The 19,705-nt window shown below is 40.4% G+C and overlaps 2 protein-coding genes and 2 long non-coding RNA genes across 53 annotated transcripts in view; 2 read left to right on the forward strand and 2 right to left on the reverse strand.

Annotated features, from left to right (window-relative positions):
• Nucleotides 1–16,772, forward strand: part of ahnak (AHNAK nucleoprotein) — a 39,555-nt gene extending 22,783 nt beyond the window's left edge. For 4 of the 50 annotated variants that reach the window (XM_051649106.1, XM_051649105.1, XM_051649114.1 and 1 more), the window contains 2 exons: nt 1,028–10,348; nt 11,063–16,772. In XM_051649106.1, coding sequence (XP_051505066.1) covers nt 1,028–10,348; nt 11,063–15,648 — 13,907 coding nt within the window. In that variant the 3' untranslated portion in view covers nt 15,649–16,772. Of the gene's footprint in view, nt 1–858; nt 10,349–11,062 lie in introns of all 50 variants that reach the window. The other 46 variants (XM_051649124.1, XM_051649133.1, XM_051649142.1 and 43 more) reach the window with 46 other exon arrangements.
• On the reverse strand, nt 10,295–12,461 carry LOC127412621 (uncharacterized). The gene is made up of 3 exons (XR_007892462.1): nt 12,319–12,461; nt 11,864–11,961; nt 10,295–10,435 (listed from the first exon to the last, which is right to left on the reverse strand). It is a non-coding gene; the product is annotated as an uncharacterized LOC127412621 (long non-coding RNA).
• LOC127412620 (uncharacterized) lies at nt 10,618–11,298 on the reverse strand. Its single transcript, XR_007892461.1, has 2 exons — nt 11,150–11,298; nt 10,618–10,792 (listed from the first exon to the last, which is right to left on the reverse strand). It is a non-coding gene; the product is annotated as an uncharacterized LOC127412620 (long non-coding RNA).
• A 123-nt stretch (nt 16,773–16,895) lies between the features above and the next one.
• Nucleotides 16,896–19,705, forward strand: part of klhl4 (kelch-like family member 4) — a 71,081-nt gene continuing 68,271 nt past the window's right edge. The window contains exon 1 of the mRNA XM_051649163.1: nt 16,896–17,506. The gene's annotated coding sequence lies outside the window, so the exon portion shown is untranslated. The remainder of the gene's footprint in view (nt 17,507–19,705) is intronic.

Below are 19,705 nucleotides of genomic sequence, written 5' to 3' on the forward strand. Positions count from 1 at the left end.
GAAGGAAAAATCAAGGGCCCCAAATTCAAGATGCCTTCAGTCTCTGGTCCAAAGATCTCCATGCCAGATGTGGACTTCAATCTGAAAGGGCCAAAACTGAAAGGTGATGTTGATGTCTTGGTTCCAAAAGTGGAAGGAGATATTAAAGCACCAAAGGTTAAAATTGAAGGCCCAGACCTTGAAGGTCCTGATGGTGGTTTTAAGATGCCAAAGATCAAAATGCCCTCATTTGGCCTCAAGGGTTCAAAGGTTGAGGGTCCTGATGTTGATGTAAAAATCCCTAAAGCTGATTTTGAGGTAGAAGCACCAAATGTTGATTTCAAGGGTCCTGAACTTGACACTGAAGGACCTGAAGGAAAAATCAAGGGCCCTAAATTCAAGATGCCATCAATATCTGGTCCGAAGATCTCCATGCCAGATATGGACATCAATCTGAAAGGGCCAAAACTGAAAGGTGATGTTGACGTGTCACTTCCAAAAATGGAAGCAGAAATTAAAACACCAAAGGTTGAAATTGAAGGCCCAGACCTTGAAGGTCCTGAGGGTGGTTTTAAGATGCCAAAGATCAAAATGCCCTCATTCGGCCTCAAGGGTCCAAAAGTTGAGGGACCTGATGTTGATATAAAAATCCCTAAAGCTGATTTTGAGGTAGAAGCACCAAATGTTGATTTCAAGGGTCCTGAACTTGACATTGAAGGACCTGAAGGAAAAATCAAGGGCCCCAAATTCAAGATGCCATCAATCTCTGGTCCGAAGATCTCCATGCCAGATGTGGACTTCAATCTGAAAGGGCCAAAACTGAAAGGTGATGTTGACGTGTCACTTCCAAAAGTGGAAGGAGATATTAAAACACCAAAGGTTAAAATTGAAGGCCCAGACCTTGAGGGTCCTGAGGGTGGTTTTAAAATGCCAAAGTTCAAACTGCCCTCATTCGGCCTCAAGGGTCCAAAAGTTGAGAGTCCTGATGTGGATGTAAAAATCCCTAAAGCTGATTTAGAAGTAGAAGCACCAGATTTAGATATCAAAGGTCCTGAGCTTGACATTGAAGGACCTGAAGGAAAAATCAAGGGCCCGAAATTCAAGATGCCTTCAATCTCTGGTCCAAAAATCTCCATGCCAGATGTGGACTTCAATCTGAAAGGGCCAAAACTGAAAGGTGATGTTGATGTCTCGGTTCCAAAAGTTGAAGGAGATATTAAAGCATCAAAGGTTGAAATTGAAGGCCCAGACCTAGAAGGTCCTGAGGGTGGTTTTAAGATGCCAAAGATCAAAATGCCCTCATTCGGCCTCAAGGGTCCAAAAGTTGAGGGTCCTGATGTTGATGTAAAAATCCCTAAAGCTGATTTTGATGTAGAAGCACCAAATGTTGATTTCAAGGGTCCTGAACTTGACATTGAAGGACCTGAAGGAAAAATCAAGGGCCCCAAATTCAAGATGCCATCAATCTCTGGTCCGAAGATCTCCATGCCAGATATGGACTTCAATCTGAAAGGGCCAAAACTGAAAGGTGATGTTGACGTGTCACTTCCAAAAATGGAAGGAGAAATTAAAACACCAAAGGTTGAAATTGAAGGCCCAGACCTTGAAGGTCCTGAGGGTGGTTTTAAGATGCCAAAGATCAAAATGCCCTCATTTGGCCTCAAGGGTCCAAAAGTTGAGGGTCCTGATATTGATGTAAAAATCCCTAAAGCTGATTTTGAGGTAGAAGCACCAAATGTTGATTTCAAGGCTCCAGAACTTGACATTGAAGGACCTGAAGGAAAAATCAAGGGCCCGAAATTCAAGATGCCTTCAATATCTGGTCCAAAGATCTCCATGCCAGATGTGGACTTCAATCTGAAAGGGCCAAAACTGAAAGGTGATGTTGACATCTCAGTTCCAAAAGTGGAAGGAGATATTAAAGCACCAAAGGTTAAAATTGAAGGCCCAGATCTTGAGGGTCATGAGGGTGGTTTAAAAATGCCAAAGTTCAAAATGCCGTCATTCGGCCTCAAGGGTCCAAAAGTTGAGGGTCCTGATGTTGATGTAAAAATCCCTAAAGCTGATTTTGAAGGAAAAGCACCAGATTTAGATATCAAAGGTCCTGAGCTTGACATTGAAGGACCTGAAGGAAAAATCAAGGGCCCCAAATTCAAGATGCCTTCAGTCTCTGGTCCAAAAATCTCCATGCCAGATGTGGACTTCAATCTGAAAGGGCCAAAACTGAAAGGTGATGTTGACGTGTCACTTCCAAAAATGGAAGGAGAAATTAAAACACCAAAGGTTGAAATTGAAGGCCCAGACCTTGAAGGTCCTGAGGGTGGTTTTAAGATGCCAAAGATCAAAATGCCCTCATTCGGCCTCAAGGGTCCAAAAGTTGAGGGTCCTGATGTTGATGTAAAAATCCCTAAAGCTGATTTTGAGGTAGAAGCACCAAATGTTGATTTCAAGGCTCCAGAGCTTGACATTGAAGGACCTGAAGGAAAAATCAAGGGCCCCAAATTCAAGATGCCTTCAATCTCTGGTCCAAAGATCTCCATGCCAGATGTGGACTTCAATCTGAAAGGGCCAAAACTGAAAGGTGATGTTGACATCTCAGTTCCAAAAGTGGAAGGAGATATTAAAGCACCAAAGGTTAAAATTGAAGGCCCAGATCTTGAGGGTCATGAGGGTGGTTTAAAAATGCCAAAGTTCAAAATGCCGTCATTCGGCCTCAAGGGTCCAAAAGTTGAGGGTCCTGATGTTGATGTAAAAATCCCTAAAGCTGATTTTGAAGTAAAAGCACCAGATTTAGATATCAAAGGTCCTGAGCTTGACATTGAAGGACCTGAAGGAAAAATCAAGGGCCCCAAATTTAAGATGCCTTCAATCTCTGGTCCAAAAATCTCCATGCCAGATGTGGACTTCAATCTGAAAGGGCCAAAACTGAAAGGTGATGTTGATGTCTCGGTTCCAAAAGTGGAAGGAGATATTAAAACAGCAAAGGTTGAAATTGAAGGCCCAGACCTTGAAGGTCCTGAGGGTGGTTTTAAGATGCCAAAGATCAAAATGCCCTCATTCGGCCTCAAGGGTCCAAAAGTTGAGGGTCCTGATGTTGATGTAAAAATCCCTAAAGCTGATTTTGATGTAGAAGCACCAAATGTTGATTTCAAGGGTCCAGAACTTGACATTGAAGGACCTGAAGGAAAAATCAAGGGCCCCAAATTCAAGATGCCATCAATCTCTGGTCCGAAGATCTCCATGCCAGATATGGACTTCAATCTGAAAGGGCCAAAACTGAAAGGTGATGTTGATGTGTCACTTCCAAAAATGGAAGGAGAAATTAAAACACCAAAGGTTGAAATTGAAGGCCCAGACCTTGAAGGTCCTGAGGGTGGTTTTAAGATGCCAAAGATCAAAATGCCCTCATTCGGCCTCAAGGGTCCAAAAGTTGAGGGTCCTGATGTTGATGTAAAAATCCCTAAAGCTGATTTTGATGTAGAAGCACCAAATGTTGATTTCAAGGGTCCTGAACTTGACATTGAAGGACCTGAAGGAAAAATCAAGGGCCCCAAATTCAAGATGCCATCAATCTCGGGTCCGAAGATCTCCATGCCAGATATGGACTTCAATCTGAAAGGGCCAAAACTGAAAGGTGATGTTGACGTGTCAGTTCCAAAAATGGAAGGAGAAATTAAAACACCAAAGGTTGAAATTGAAGGCCCAGACCTTGAAGGTCCTGAGGGTGGTTTTAAGATGCCAAAGATCAAAATGCCCTCATTCGGCCTCAAGGGTCCAAAAGTTGAGGGTCCTGATGTTGATGTAAAAATCCCTAAAGCTGATTTTGAGGTAGAAGCACCAAATGTTGATTTCAAGACTCCAGAGCTTGACATTGAAGGACCTGAAGGAAAAATCAAGGGCCCCAAATTCAAGATGCCTTCAATCTCTGGTCCAAAGATCTCCATGCCAGATGTGGACTTCAATCTGAAAGGGCCAAAACTGAAAGGTGATGTTGACATCTCAGTTCCAAAAGTGGAAGGAGATATTAAAGCACCAAAGGTTAAAATTGAAGGCCCAGATCTTGAGGGTCATGAGGGTGGTTTTAAAATGCCAAAGTTCAAAATGCCCTCATTCGGCCTCAAGGGTCCAAAAGTTGAGGGTCCTGATATTGATGTAAAAATCCCTAAAGCTGATTTTGAAGTAGAAGCACCAGATTTAGATATCAAAGGTCCTGAGCTTGACATTGAAGGACCTGAAGGAAAAATCAAGGGCCCCAAATTCAAGATGCCTTCAATCTCTGGTCCAAAAATCTCCATGCCAGATGTGGACTTCAATCTGAAAGGGCCAAAACTGAAAGGTGATGTTGATGTCTCGGTTCCAAAAGTTGAAGGAGATATTAAAACTGCAAAGGTTGAAATTGAAGGCCCAGACCTTGAAGGTCCTGAGGGTGGTTTTAAGATGCCAAAGATCAAAATGCCCTCATTCGGCCTCAAGGGTCCAAAAGTTGAGGGTCCTGATGTTGATGTAAAAATCCCTAAAGCTGATTTTGATGTAGAAGCACCAAATGTTGATTTCAAGGGTCCTGAACTTGACATTGAAGGACCTGAAGGAAAAATCAAGGGCCCCAAATTCAAGATGCCATCAATCTCGGGTCCGAAGATCTCCATGCCAGATATGGACTTCAATCTGAAAGGGCCAAAACTGAAAGGTGATGTTGACGTGTCAGTTCCAAAAATGGAAGGAGAAATTAAAACACCAAAGGTTGAAATTGAAGGCCCAGACCTTGAAGGTTCTGAGGGTGGTTTTAAGATGCCAAAGATCAAAATGCCCTCATTTGGCCTCAAGGGTCCAAAAGTTGAGGGTCCTGATGTTGATGTAAAAATCCCTAAAGCTGATTTTGAGGTAGAAGCACCAAATGTTGATTTCAAGACTCCAGAGCTTGACATTGAAGGACCTGAAGGAAAAATCAAGGGCCCCAAATTCAAGATGCCTTCAATCTCTGGTCCAAGGATCTCCATGCCAGATGTGGACTTCAATCTGAAAGGGCCAAAACTGAAAGGTGATGTTGACATCTCAGTTCCAAAAGTGGAAGGAGATTTTAAAGCACCAAAGGTTAAAATTGAAGGCCCAGACCTTGAGGGTCATGAGGGTGGTTTTAAAATGCCAAAGTTCAAAATGCCATCATTTGGCCTCAAGGGTCCAAAAGTTGAGGGTCCTGATGTTGATGTAAAAATCCCTAAAGCTGATTTTGAAGTAGAAGCACCAGATTTAGATATCAAAGGTCCTGAGCTTGACATTGAAGGACCTGAAGGAAAAATCAAGGGCCCCAAATTCAAGATGCCTTCAATCTCTGGTCCAAAAATCTCCATGCCAGATGTGGACTTCAATCTGAAAGGGCCAAAACTGAAAGGTGATGTTGATGTCTCGGTTCCAAAAGTTGAAGGAGATATTAAAGCACCAAAGGTTGAAATTGAAGGCCCAGACCTTGAAGGTCCTGAGGGTGGTTTTAAGATGCCAAAGATCAAAATGCCCTCATTCGGCCTCAAGGGTCCAAAAGTTGAGGGTCCTGATGTTGATGTAAAAATCCCTAAAGCTGATTTTGACGTAGAAGCTCCAAATGTTGATTTCAAGGGTCCAGAACTTGACATTGAAGGACCTGAAGGAAAAATCAAGGGCCCCAAATTCAAGATGCCATCAATCTCTGGTCCGAAGATCTCCATGCCAGATATGGACTTCAATCTGAAAGGGCCAAAACTGAAAGGTGATGTTGACGTGTCACTTCCAAAAATGGAAGGAGAAATTAAAACACCAAAGGTTGAAATTGAAGGCCCAGACCTTGAAGGTCCTGAGGGTGGTTTTAAGATGCCAAAGGTCAAAATGCCCTCATTCGGCCTCAAGGGTCCAAAAGTTGAGGGTCCTGATGTTGATGTAAAAATCCCTAAAGCTGATTTTGAGGTAGAAGCACCAAATGTTGATTTCAAGGCTCCAGAACTTGACATTGAAGGAACTGAAGGAAAAATCAAGGGCCCGAAATTCAAGATGCCTTCAATCTCTGGTCCAAAGATCTCCATGCCAGATGTGGACTTCAATCTGAAAGGGCCAAAACTGAAAGGTGATGTTGACATCTCAGTTCCAAAAGTGGAAGGAGATATTAAAACACCAAAGGTTAAAATTGAAGGCCCAGATCTTGAGGGTCATGAGGGTGGTTTTAAAATGCCAAAGTTCAAAATGCCGTCATTCGGCCTCAAGGGTCCAAAAGTTGAGGGTCCTGATATTGATGTAAAAATCCCTAAAGCTGATTTTGAAGTAGAAGCACCAGATTTAGATATCAAAGGTCCTGAGTTTGACATTGAAGGACCTGAAGGAAAAATCAAGGGCCCCAAATTCAAGATGCCTTCAATCTCTGGTCCAAAAATCTCCATGCCAGATGTGGACTTCAATCTGAAAGGGCCAAAACTGAAAGGCGATGTTGATGTCTCGGTTCCAAAAGTTGAAGGAGATATTAAAGCACCAAAGGTTGAAATTGAAGTCCCAGACCTTGAAGGTCCTGAGGGTGGTTTTAAGATGCCTAAGATCAAAATGCCCTCATTCGGCCTCAAGGGTCCAAAAGTTGAGGGTCCTGATGTTGATGTAAAAATCCCTAAAGCTGATTTTGATGTAGAAGCACCAAATGTTGATTTCAAGGGTCCTGAACTTGACATTGAAGGACCTGAAGGAAAAATCAAGGGCCCCAAATTCAAGATGCCATCAATCTCTGGTCCGAAGATCTCCATGCCAGATGTGGACTTCAATCTGAAAGGGCCAAAACTGAAAGGTGATGTTGACATGTCACTTCCAAAAATGGAAGGAGAAATTAAAACACCAAAGGTTGAAATTGAAGGCCCAGACCTTGAAGGTCCTGAGGGTGGTTTTAAGATGCCAAAAGTCAAAATGCCGTCATTCGGCCTCAAGGGTCCAAAAGTTGAGGGTCCTGATGTTGATGTAAAAATCCCTAAAGCTGATTTTGAGGTAGAAGCACCAAATGTTGATTTCAAGGCTCCAGAGCTTGACATTGAAGGACCTGAAGGAAAAATCAAGGGCCCGAAATTCAAGATGCCTTCAATCTCTGGTCCGAAGATCTCCATGCCAGATGTGGACTTCAATCTGAAAGGGCCAAAACTGAAAGGTGATGTTGACATCTCAGTTCCAAAAGTGGAAGGAGATATTAAAGCACCAAAGGTTAAAATTGAAGGCCCAGATCTTGAGGGTCATGAGGGTGGTTTTAAAATGCCAAAGTTCAAAATGCCGTCATTCGGCCTCAAGGGTCCAAAAGTTGAGGGTCCTGATGTTGATGTAAAAATCCCTAAAGCTGATTTTGAAGTAGAAACACCAGATTTAGATATCAAAGGTCCTGAGCTTGACATTGAAGGACCTGAAGGAAAAATCAAGGGCCCCAAATTCAAGATGCCTTCAATCTCTGGTCCAAAAATCTCCATGCCAGATGTGGACTTCAACCTGAAAGGGCCAAAACTGAAAGGTGATGTTGATGTCTCTGTTCCAAAAGTTGAAGGAGATATTAAAGCACCAAAGGTTAAAATTGAAGGGCCAGACCTTGAAGGTCCTGATGGTGGTTTTAAGATGCCAAAGATGAAAATGCCATCATTCGGAATTAAGGGTCCAAAAGTTGAAGGTCCTGATGTTGATGTAAAAATCCCTAAAGCTGATTTTGAAGTAGAAGCACCAAATGTTGATTTCAAGGGTCCTGATCTTGACATTGAAGGACCTGAAGGAAAAGTCAAGGGCCCCAAATTCAAGATGCCTTCTATCTCTGGCCCAAAGATCTCCATGCCAGATGTGGACTTCAATCTGAAAGGTCCAAAACTGAAAGGTGATGTTGACGTGTCACTTCCAAAAATGGAAGGAGAAATTAAAACACCAAAGGTTGAAATTGAAGGCCTAGACCTTGAAGGTCCTGAGGGTGGTTTTAAAATGCCAAAGTTCAAAATGCCCTCATTCGGCCTCAAGGGTCCAAAATTTGAGGGTCCTGATGTTGATGTAAAAATCCCTAAAGCTGATTTTGAAGTAGAAACACCAGATTTAGATATCAAAGGTCCTGAGCTTGACATTGAAGGACCTGAAGGAAAAATCAAGGGCCCCAAATTCAAGATGCCTTCAATCTCTGGTCCAAAGATCTCCATGCCAGATGTGGACTTCAATCTGAAAGGGCCAAAACTGAAAGGTGATGTTGACGTCTCAGTTCCAAAAATGGAAGGAGAAATTAAAACACCAAAGGTTGAAATTGAAGGCCCAGACCTTGAAGGTCCTGAGGGTGGTTTTAAGATGCCAAAGATCAAAATGCCCTCATTTGGCCTCAAGGGTCCAAAAGTTGAGGGTCCTGATGTTGATGTGAAAATCCCTAAAGCTGATTTTGAGGTAGAAGCACCAAATGTTGATTTCAAGGGTCCTGAGATTGACATTGAAGGACCTGAAGGAAAAATCAAGGGCCCGAAATTCAAGATGCCTTCAATCTCTGGTCCGAAGATCTCCATGCCAGATGTGGACTTCAATCTGAAAGGGCCAAAACTGAAAGGTGATGTTGATGTCTCGGTTCCAAAAGTTGAAGGAGATATTAAAGCACCAAAGGTTGAAATTGAAGGCCCAGACCTTGAAGGTCCTGAGGGTGGTTTTAAGATGCCAAAGATCAAAATGCCCTCATTTGGCCTCAAGGGTCCAAAAGTTGAGGGTCCTGATGTTGATGTGAAAATCCCTAAAGCTGATTTTGAGGTAGAAGCACCAAATGTTGATTTCAAGGGTCCTGAGATTGACATTGAAGGACCTGAAGGAAAAATCAAGGGCCCCAAATTCAAGATGCCTTCAATCTCTGGTCCAAAGATCTCCATGCCAGATGTGGACTTCAATCTGAAAGGGCCAAAACTGAAAGGTGATGTTGATGTCTCGGTTCCAAAAGTTGAAGGAGATATTAAAGCACCAAAGGTTGAAATTGAAGGCCCAGACCTTGAAGGTCCTGAGGGTGGTTTTAAGATGCCAAAGATCAAAATGCCCTCATTTGGCCTCAAGGGTCCAAAAGTTGAGGGTCCTGATGTTGATGTGAAAATCCCTAAAGCTGATTTTGAGGTAGAAGCACCAAATGTTGATTTCATGGGTCCTGAGATTGACATTGAAGGACCTGAAGGAAAAATCAAGGGCCCCAAATTCAAGATGCCTTCAATCTCTGGTCCAAAGATCTCCATGCCAGATATGGACTTCAATCTGAAAGGGCCAAAACTGAAAGGTGATTTTGATGTGACAGTTCCAAAGATTGAAGGAGATATTAAAGCACCAAAGGTTGAAATTGAAGGCCCAGACATTGAAGGTCTTGATGTTGGTTTTAAGATGCCAAAGATCAAAATGCCCTCATTTGGAATGAAGGGTTCAAAATTAGAGGGTCCTGACATTGATGTTAGTCTCAAAAGTCCCAAAACTGAAATGACAATTAACTCACCGGATATGGATATCAAGGGTCCAGATCTTGACCTAGAGGGACCTGAAGGAAATATCAAGGGCCCCAAATTCAAGATGCCATCAATCTCTGGTCCTAAATTTTCTATGCCAGATGTGGATATCAACCTTAAAACACCTAATCTGAAAGGGGATGTCAGTCTTGTGGGTCCCGATTTAAAAGGCGTTGATATTCAAGCTTCAAATGTAGACTTTGACAGCCACAATGTTGAATTGGATGTTCCAGAGACAAGTGTGAAAAAATCTAAGTTCAAAATGCCGAAGTTTGGATTTAGAGGGCCAAAGATTGAAGCCCCTGATGTTGATGTCTCAGCACCTAATATCAAAGCAAAAGGATCCAAGTTTAAAATGGCATCAACATCTGGTCCAAAGGTTTCCTTACCTGATGTAGACCTCAACTTAAAGGGACCAAAAGTCAAAGCTCAAGCTGGAGTCAGTGTGGATGGTGAGGTCAATGTACCAAAAATGGAAGTTGATACTCAAGAGGGGGGGTTTAAGATGCCAAAATTTAAAATGCCAAAATTTGGATTTAAGTCACCCAAAGGAAATATGCCTAACATTGATGTTAGTGTACCTGCCAGTGATGTCAGTATAAAATCCCCAGACATAGACATCAACTCTCCTGATCTTGAAATTGAGGGACCTGAGGGAAAAATCAAGGTTCCCAAGTTCAAAATGCCTTCTTTATCTGGTCCAAAAATCTCTATGCCAGAGGTAGATTTTAACCTAAAAAGTCCCAAAGTCAAGGGTGATATGGATGTTTCTGGATTGAATATTGAAGGAGGCATAAAGACTCCAAAAGTCAACATTGAAGGTCCTGATGTTAATCTAGAGGGACTTGAAGGTGGTTTAAAGATGCCAAAAATAAAAATGCCATCATTTGGACTCAAAGGTCCTAAAGTTGAGGGCCCAGATGTTGATGTAAATCTGCCAAAAGCTGATTTTGACATCAAAGGACCTGAATTTGACATCAAAACACCTGATCTTGACATTGAGGGACCAGAGGGAAAACTCAAGGGTCCCAAGTTCAAAATGCCTACCATATCTGGTCCAAAGATCTCTATGCCAGATGTTAACCTAAATCTTAAAGGCCCCAAAGTCAAGGGTGATATGGATGTTTCTATACCAAAGGTAGAAGGTGACATTAAGGCTCCAAAGGTAGACATTGAAGGTCCTGATGTTAACATAGAGGGTCCTGAAGGTGGCTTCAAGATGCCGAAAATAAAAATGCCATCATTTGGACTCAAGGGTCCTAAAGTTGAGGGCCCAGATGTTGATGTAAATCTGCCGAAAGCTGATGTTGACATCAAAGGACCTGAATTTGACATCAAAACGCCTGATCTTGACATTGAGGGACCAGAGGGAAAAATCAAGGGTCCCAAGTTCAAAATGCCTACCATATCTGGTCCAAAGATCTCTATGCCAGATGTTAACCTAAATCTTAAAGGCCCCAAAGTCAAGGGTGATATGGATGTTTCTATACCAAAGGTAGAAGGTGACATTAAGGCTCCAAAGGTAGACATTGAAGGTCCTGATGTTAACATAGAGGGTCCTGAAGGTGGCTTCAAGATGCCGAAAATAAAAATGCCATCATTTGGACTCAAAGGTCCTAAAGTTGAGGGCCCAGATGTTGATGTAAATCTGCCGAAAGCTGATGTTGACATCAAAGGACCTGAATTTGACATCAAAACACCTGATCTTGACATTGAGGGACCAGAGGGAAAAATCAAGGGTCCCAAGTTCAAAATGCCTACCATATCTGGTCCAAAAATCTCTATGCCAGATGTAAACCTAAATCTTAAAGGCCCCAAAGTCAAGGGTGATATGGATGTTTCTGTACCAAAGATGGAAGGTGACATTAAGGCTCCAAAAGTAGACATTGAAGGTCCTGATGTTAACATAGAGGGTCCTGAAGGTGGCTTCAAGATGCCGAAAATAAAAATGCCAACATTTGGACTCAAAGGTCCTAAAGTTGAGGGCCCAGATGTTGATGTAAATCTGCCGAAAGCTGATGTTGACATCAAAGGACCTGAATTTGACATCAAAACACCTGATCTTGACATTGAGGGACCAGAGGGAAAAATCAAGGGTCCCAAGTTCAAAATGCCTACCATATCTGGTCCAAAGATCTCTATGCCAGATGTAAACCTAAATCTTAAAGGCCCCAAAGTCAAGGGTGATATGGATGTTTCTTTACCAAAGATAGAAGGTGACATTAAGGCTCCAAAAGTAGACATTGAAGGTCCTGATGTTAACATTGAGGGTCTTGAAGGTGGCCTCAAGATGCCAAAAATAAAAATGCCATCATTTGGACTCAAGGGTCCTAAAGTTGAGGGCCCAGATGTTGATGTAAATCTGCCGAAAGCTGATGTTGACATCAAAGGACCTGAATTTGACATCAGAACACCTGATCTTGACATTGAGGGACCAGAGGGAAAAATCAAGGGTCCCAAGTTCAAAATGCCTACCATATCTGGTCCAAAGATCTCTATGCCAGATGTAAACCTAAATCTTAAAGGCCCCAAAGTCAAGGGTGATATGGATGTTTCTATACCAAAGGTAGAAGGTGACATTAAGGCTCCAAAGGTAGACATTGAAGGTCCTGATGTAAATATGGAGGGTCCTGAAGGTGGCTTCAAGATGCCGAAAATAAAAATGCCATCATTTGGACTCAAGGGTCCTAAAGTTGAGGGCCCAGATGTTGATGTAAATCTGCCGAAAACTGATGTTGACATCAAAGGACCTGAGTTTGACATCAAAATGCCTGATCTTGACATTGAGGGACCAGAGGGGAAAATCAAGGGTCCCAAGTTCAAAATGCCTACCATATCTGGCCCAAAGATCTCTATGCCAGATGTAAACCTAAATCTTAAAGGCCCCAAAGTCAAGGGTGATATGGATGTTTCTGTACCAAAGATAGAAGGTGACATTAAGGCTCCAAAAGTAGACATTGAAGGTCCTGATGTTAATATAGAGGGTCCTGAAGGTGGCTTCAAGATGCCAAAAATAAAAATGCCATCATTTGGACTCAAGGGTCCTAAAGTTGAGGGCCCAGATGTTGATGTAAATCTGCCGAAAGCTGATGTTGACATCAAAGGACCTGAATTTGACATCAAAACGCCTGATCTTGACATTGAGGGACCAGAGGGAAAAATCAAGGGTCCCAAGTTCAAAATGCCTACCATATCTGGTCCAAAGATCTCTATGCCAGATGTAAACCTAAATCTTAAAGGCCCCAAAGTCAAGGGTGCTATGGATGTTTCTATACCAAAGGTAGAAGGTGACATTAAGGCTCCAAAGGTAGACATTGAAGGTCCTGTTGTTAACATAGAGGGTCCTGAAGGTGGCTTCAAGATGCCGAAAATAAAAATGCCAACATTTGGACTCAAAGGTCCTAAAGTTGAGGGCCCAGATGTTGATGTAAATCTGCCGAAAGCTGATGTTGACATCAAAGGACCTGAATTTGACATCAAAACACCTGATCTTGACATTGAGGGACCAGAGGGAAAAATCAAGGGTCCCAAGTTCAAAATGCCTACCATATCTGGTCCAAAGATCTCTATGCCAGATGTAAACTTAAATCTTAAAGGCCCCAAAGTCAAGGGTGATATGGATGTTTCTGTACCAAAGATAGAAGGTGACATTAAGGCTCCAAAAGTAGACATTGAAGGTCCTGATGTTAACATTGAGGGTCTTGAAGGTGGCCTCAAGATGCCGAAAATAAAAATGCCATCATTTGGACTCAAGGGTCCTAAAGTTGAGGGCCCAGATGTTGATGTAAATCTGCCGAAAGCTGATGTTGACATCAAAGGACCTGAATTTGACATCAAAACGCCTGATCTTGACATTGAGGGACCAGAGGGAAAAATCAAGGGTCCCAAGTTCAAAATGCCTACCATATCTGGTCCAAAGATCTCTATGCCAGATGTTAACCTAAATCTTAAAGGCCCCAAAGTCAAGGGTGATATGGATGTTTCTATACCAAAGGTAGAAGGTGACATTAAGGCTCCAAAAGTAGACATTGAAGGTCCTGATGTAAATATGGAGGGTCCTGAAGGTGGCTTCAGGATGCCGAAAATAAAAATGCCATCATTTGGACTCAAAGGTCCTAAAGTTGAGGGCCCAGATGTTGATGTAAATCTGCCGAAAGCTGATGTTGACATCAAAAGACCTGAATTTGACATCAAAATGCCTGATCTTGATATTGAGGAACCAGAGGGAAAAATCAAGGGTCCCAAGTTCAAAATGCCTTCCATGTCTGGGCCAAAGATCTCTTTGCCAGATGTAGACTTTAACTTAAAAAGTCCCAAAGTCAAGGGTGATATGGATGTTTCTGGACCAAAGACTGAAGGAGACATCAGATTTACAGAGGTTGATGTAAATTTGCCAAAAGCTGATGTTGACATCAGAGGACCTGAAATTGACATAGAAACTCTTGATCTTGACTTAGAGAAACCAGAGGGCAGTTTAAAATCTGTTAAATTCCCAAAATTCAAAGGTCCCAGCTTTGGAATAAAGCCTTCAGGTGGTAGTCTTTCAGTACCTGAAAAACATATGGAAGGAAGCTTTAATGTCAAAAGCCCTGATGTTGGCATAAGCGGACCAGATGCAAACATCAAAGTGCAAAAAACTAAAAAATCTAAATTTACTTTTGGAGGAAAGAGCCCAAAATTTGACACCGATATTCCTGATGCTAGTGGTAGCTTAGATGAGCCTGATTTGAGTGTAGATGTGAAAGGAAAGAAGGGTAAATTTAAAGTAGCTAAAGTAAAAGGGAAGTCGAAAACCGAAAATATTAATTTGGAGACAAGTGAACCTGACTCGCAATTTAAGTCAACCAAAGTAAAGAAACCTCGTTTTGGAAAGCTTTATTTCCCTGATGTGGAATTGGACATCAAATCTCCAAAAGTTAAAGGTAGTTCTTCAGTGTCTGGAACTATTAAATCATCTGATGTTGATTTGCCATCTGCAAGCCTTAAAACGGATATCCAAGGTGTTGATATTCAGACTCCAGATACTTGTTTGGAGAGCCCCGATATCAAAGCAAAAGGGGGAAAAATCAAAATGCCAAAATTCAATATCTCAGGATCTAAATTAAAAACTCCTGATCTGGATGTTAGAGGCATAACGGTAGATACACCAGAAAAGAGTGTCAGCTTGCATGCCCCAGATGTCAGTGTAGGGGGATCCGGCATTAATGGAAAGGGTAGTGCTAAAGTTGATGTTGAAGGAAGAATACAGGATGTTGATTTGACAATGCCATCTGTCCATGGAGGTGTCTTAGATGCTGATTTAAATCTCACTAAACAAAAGGCTCTAAAAGGGAACATTGAAATGTCACACTTAAATGTAGGACAACAGCGAGAGATTACAGGTGGGTTTGGAATAAGATCAGATGAATCAGTATCTGGTGTGATGGAGTACCAAGAAGGTAATGTAACATTTCCTAAAATCAAAGTACCAAAGTTTGGTGTTGCATTGCCTAAAGTGGAAGGAAGAGAGATGGGAGTAGATGTAGGTTCAGGAGAATTGGCTAGTAGTGGTAGAGTTAGTTCCCAGAGTCTGGAAATGCACAATAAAGATGTGAAAAATAGTGGTGGAAAAGTGAAAGTCAAGATGCCAAAGCTGTTTGGCAAATCTAAATCAAAAGGTGGCAGTGAAGCTGATCTTGCTGTTCAGGGAGAAGACACTGATTTTACCATTAAAGGTGGTGCAAAGGTATCTAAAGAGTTGAGTCTTAGTCATGGGGAATTAGCAAGTGGCAAGATGGCAGTACAAGGAGGTTCTGGATTTAAAGTTTCACCAAAAAGTAAATCTGCCTCCCTTGATTTCTTCAAAATATCACGACATCGCTCATCCTCAATGAGTGATGAAGGAGGTTTAGCTTCTCCTGTTTCTACTGAGGGGCACTTACAGGCAGAGTGTGGCAACATTTCACTAGATGCTGGAGAAACAAAGGTTAAAGCCAAAAAAGGAAAGAAGTTTGCCACAATTGGAGGTTTTGGCTCAAAAAGTAAGGGTTCATATGAAGTGACACTTGGAGATGAAAGTGAGACTAGGACTGAGGCTGCTGGTGGAATTGCTCTGCCTTTAAAGAAGTCCAGAATGTCATCATCCTCTAGCAGTGATAGTGGTTCAAGAGGTAGTTTTCGGTTACCGCAGCTTGAAATAGCAGTTTCACCTAAGAAATAATTATTTTTCACACTAGTATCTATGCACAGTTCATTTACATAATTTCATTTAAATCTAGACAGTATCATGTAAATATGTAGTTCATTTAAACAATAGTGCACAGTCATACAGACTTCTGTGATTTTTCAGTTCCCTGAAATGTTCTTTACAGGCATTGATGTCAAGTTGTTTTTTTTGTTTGTTTTTTTTATCACAATTTACCTGTAAATAAGATGAATCTGTATTGTAATTTTAAATTTTACTTTTTGTAGATAGAAAAAAGAATCCAGTCCAACAATTTGTTTAATTAAATTAAAATTAAAAGCTAATCTAGCTAAAGTCTAGCTTTTCATTTTCATCTGATATCTTGTTATATTTTGTACCTTTTGAAAGTTTTTGGGAAATGGTTTGAAAAGTGTTTGAAATATTCTAAAGATTGTCTGGACACATTTACACTCAGCAAGAGGAATGCTTTTAGTTACATTTGAAAGGATGTTATGACTATAAAGCTTCAGTTATATAATCAGTGCTGTTATCTTATTAACTCATCACAGTTAAATAACTCATTTCAATAGTAATAGACCAGATAGCATTAATAAGCACATTGTTTTTAAAGGGGCTGTACAAACTGTAAATAAATTGATTCAAATTAGATGGGATGTCATAACTTTGTGTTCCAAATAATACCACAGTTCAAATAGTCTATTGTAATGGATTTTACACAGAGATTATAATCTTCTAAAGTATTTATATCTAAAACTGTCTTTTTCAATGGTTAATTAAATGAGAACCTCTTAAAAATGCACCAAGGAGCAGCTGGCAAAGCTGTGACTTGCTATGATTTAAATGGTTTCTAAGGCTTTTTTTTTTTTTTTTTTACTTATGTCTTACACATTTCTTAAGTTGAATATCTCTCTTCCTCTTATTAAATTTCAGTTTGACATATTGTGCTGCAATGTGGTGATATAACTACAGGAATGCAATGCCAGTGGTTAAAAACATAAAATTGTTTAAAAGGCATAACATGTTCATTGCTAGTGTAAATAATGGGACATTTAGACTGCAAAGTTTCTGACTTTTTAAATGTTTTTTCCCCCTTGTGTCAGTTGAAAATCAATTAATAAAGAATTCAGTTATCAGTACAACTGTGTGTTAAATGTAATGCATTTATATTATAGCAGTGTACATTTTCTTGAATACACAAATACACAATATTGTTCAACTTACTCAAAATGGCAGACAGAACTATTTCTTCAGTCAGTCAGTGGATGGCAGAATCTATTTCTATCTTCTAAAAATGGCTGAAGACACATGGAAGCACTTGACTATCCTTTTTTAAATTTTTGTACACAAAATCTTTTCTGCTCTAGCATTTTACTTGGAAAATTTTGGTGTGGTAGCGCTACTTACATATATTTTTTTCTTTTTTGCTTGTATTACTCGAATTTTTTAATAACTTTGCATAAAATAATCTGCTAAATGTATACATTTAAAAGTTTCTTCTAAACTTTAATTTCAACAATAATATAACCGAACCAATAGTAATATGTTTGTATTTGTTCTTTAACTCAGTCAATCCAACCAGTGTGCTTTTAGTTTTCTAAAAATATTTTTAAAGAAGCCACACACACAAAACAAAACAAAACAAAACACGAAACAGACTTTCCTGTCCTGGTTGTTCAAACCAAACCACTGTTGAGAAAGGAAATGATCAGGAATTTCCTTTGAGGGAGGAAAGTGTGGTTTGTGTTGTATGCTAAGATTTGTTATCAGAACTGGGATGAGAAGAGAAAAGAGGGAAAGCATACTGTAGTTTGCTTATGTTAACAATTGAGAAGAATAGAGACAAAGACCTGTATTGATCTTACTTGTTTGAAAGGTAAGACATTAATATTTGTCTCTTACTATGGAATGCTATTGACATTTCAAGCAATTTAGTGGGTATGTTGGATTTCTTTGCTTCTTGAACAACTTCAAATCTGAGCGGTGTTTTATACAGTTTTGTCCATTTTATTTTTAAGTGATTTTTATGCATAGCTTATAATTCTAATGATGTTTTGTATTTATTTTAGGAGAGATAAAATGATCTAGGACTATATTTCCTAGAACTAAACTGGTTTTTAAATTATGTTAGGAAATAATATTAAAAATATGTTCAGTGAAGAAGGCTTCACCATCTGTAGCCTACTGAAGTTTTAAGTAAATGTAAAAATTTTGTATATGGATCCTTTCTCCAGTAGTGTCATTGAGAATTTTTTGCTCAGACTATTAAAATCTGAGTCACGAGAAGATAGTCTTGTCAGGACATGTACACTCACACAAAGTACTATTAACATTTTTTTTAAATATAGTAATTTAAAATCTGTTTTAAGATATAGAACACAAAAAGGGGCCAGTGATGTTTATCAAATACTCATAATTGGATGTACTGTATAATAAACATGCTATGAACATGCCATGAGGTATGCAGGTGAGAATCAGAGATCAGAAAATAAAATATACAATTTGATGCTCCCATTTAATCAAAATAATTGATAGAAATATGTCTTTCGCTCACTCGCTCTGTCTTCCTCCTGTTTTACATTAGAACTGTAAGGATGTATAAAAAGTAATTAGGACACCTGGGACATTGATTATTGAGAAGATATATATTGACTTGTAGAGATTTAAAGCAGACCTGGAATTTAAAGAGCAACTTGATTGAGCTAAATAATATTAAGTGTTCAAAAATGTATTTAACTGACATACAGATTAAAAAATATATAATTCAGGTATGACCTCTTGATTGGACCTTCTCTGCTTTAACAGCTCTGAATTGATGTATTACTGTAGATATAAAGTATAAAATGTTGTGTTCTGGGAAAAGTATATATTTGAAAACATGCATCTTTTATCATGCACATGTTGATGATCAAAAATTGTCCATGCTTTTATCATATTTACATATATCATAAAGTTACATTTACAGGTAAAATTTAGAATTAGATTTTTATTTGATCTACTGCAGTGGTTTTATTGTCACTGAAGTGTGAGCTGCCTTTTTTATTATTGTCATATAAGAATAAATATTTTTACTCAGACATACTGTAGCTATTTGTTCGAAACCAAGGCACAATGTGAATAATTGTATGGTGCAACATTATTTATACAGTCTACCAGTCATTTCAGTGTACAGGTAGCTCCAGATGAGATTAGTAAGTGCATCCAAAGGAGATCCATTTATCATACACCTGTGACCTCCACTCCCTGCTGTCCACTGCTTATATAATGCATCAAGGTACAGACATTTCTAAAATGTGCTAGGTGTCTGTAATTAGACAGTTTCACACAGCCACAGTGAGAGAACCAGCACAGCTTAATGACTGGCTTTTAGCCAAATATTTTTGAAGATTCAGAACAAAATAACTGGTCATGGTCTAATTTGACATAATCTGTTTAAATTAGTTTTTTTTTTTTATTTATTTTTTTTTATTGCACAGCTTTAAAAGAACTGTGTTAGTGTAACAATACCAGTACTTTTAAACTATGTATATGCTCATATATAACATACTGATATCCATGGTAGTACACAGTGTGGCAGGGTGAGCAAGAGACATACACAGCGGGTGTGGCGTCAAGCCTCGGAGAGGCATTTATTGGAAACAATAATAAACGTAAAATGTCCAAAGGGGGTAATAAAGTGTCCAAGGGGGAATCAGGCATCCTCTCGGTGAATGGGGCTCCGTGAAAGGGGCGGGGTAGTGTTCATAGGAAAGCCCAGGCACGGGCTGGCTGGACTAGTCGGCCGCTCACGCTCCCCTCCAATGTCCACGGCGCGTGGGGCAGTGGCGTCACTGGCGGCCTGTCTTCCCAGGCCCGCAGCAAGCGTGAAGGGAAGGCGGCCTGGCATCTAGCCCGTCGGCGGCAACGTGAGCTGTTCACCCCCTGCGACTCATTACGGCATCTGGGGGTCCGAAGAATGGGTCCGGCAGCGCGTCTGTCCATCTGATCCCTCCCAGCTCTGGTCCTGGGCGTGCGAAGATGCCAGTGTGTGCACACATGGAGATTTGAAGCTGGCTCCCTGAGAAGAGGTGCGCAC

Source organism: Myxocyprinus asiaticus, chromosome 22 (assembly GCF_019703515.2).
Source record: "Myxocyprinus asiaticus isolate MX2 ecotype Aquarium Trade chromosome 22, UBuf_Myxa_2, whole genome shotgun sequence".
NCBI classification, from domain to species: Eukaryota; Metazoa; Chordata; class Actinopteri; order Cypriniformes; family Catostomidae; genus Myxocyprinus; species Myxocyprinus asiaticus.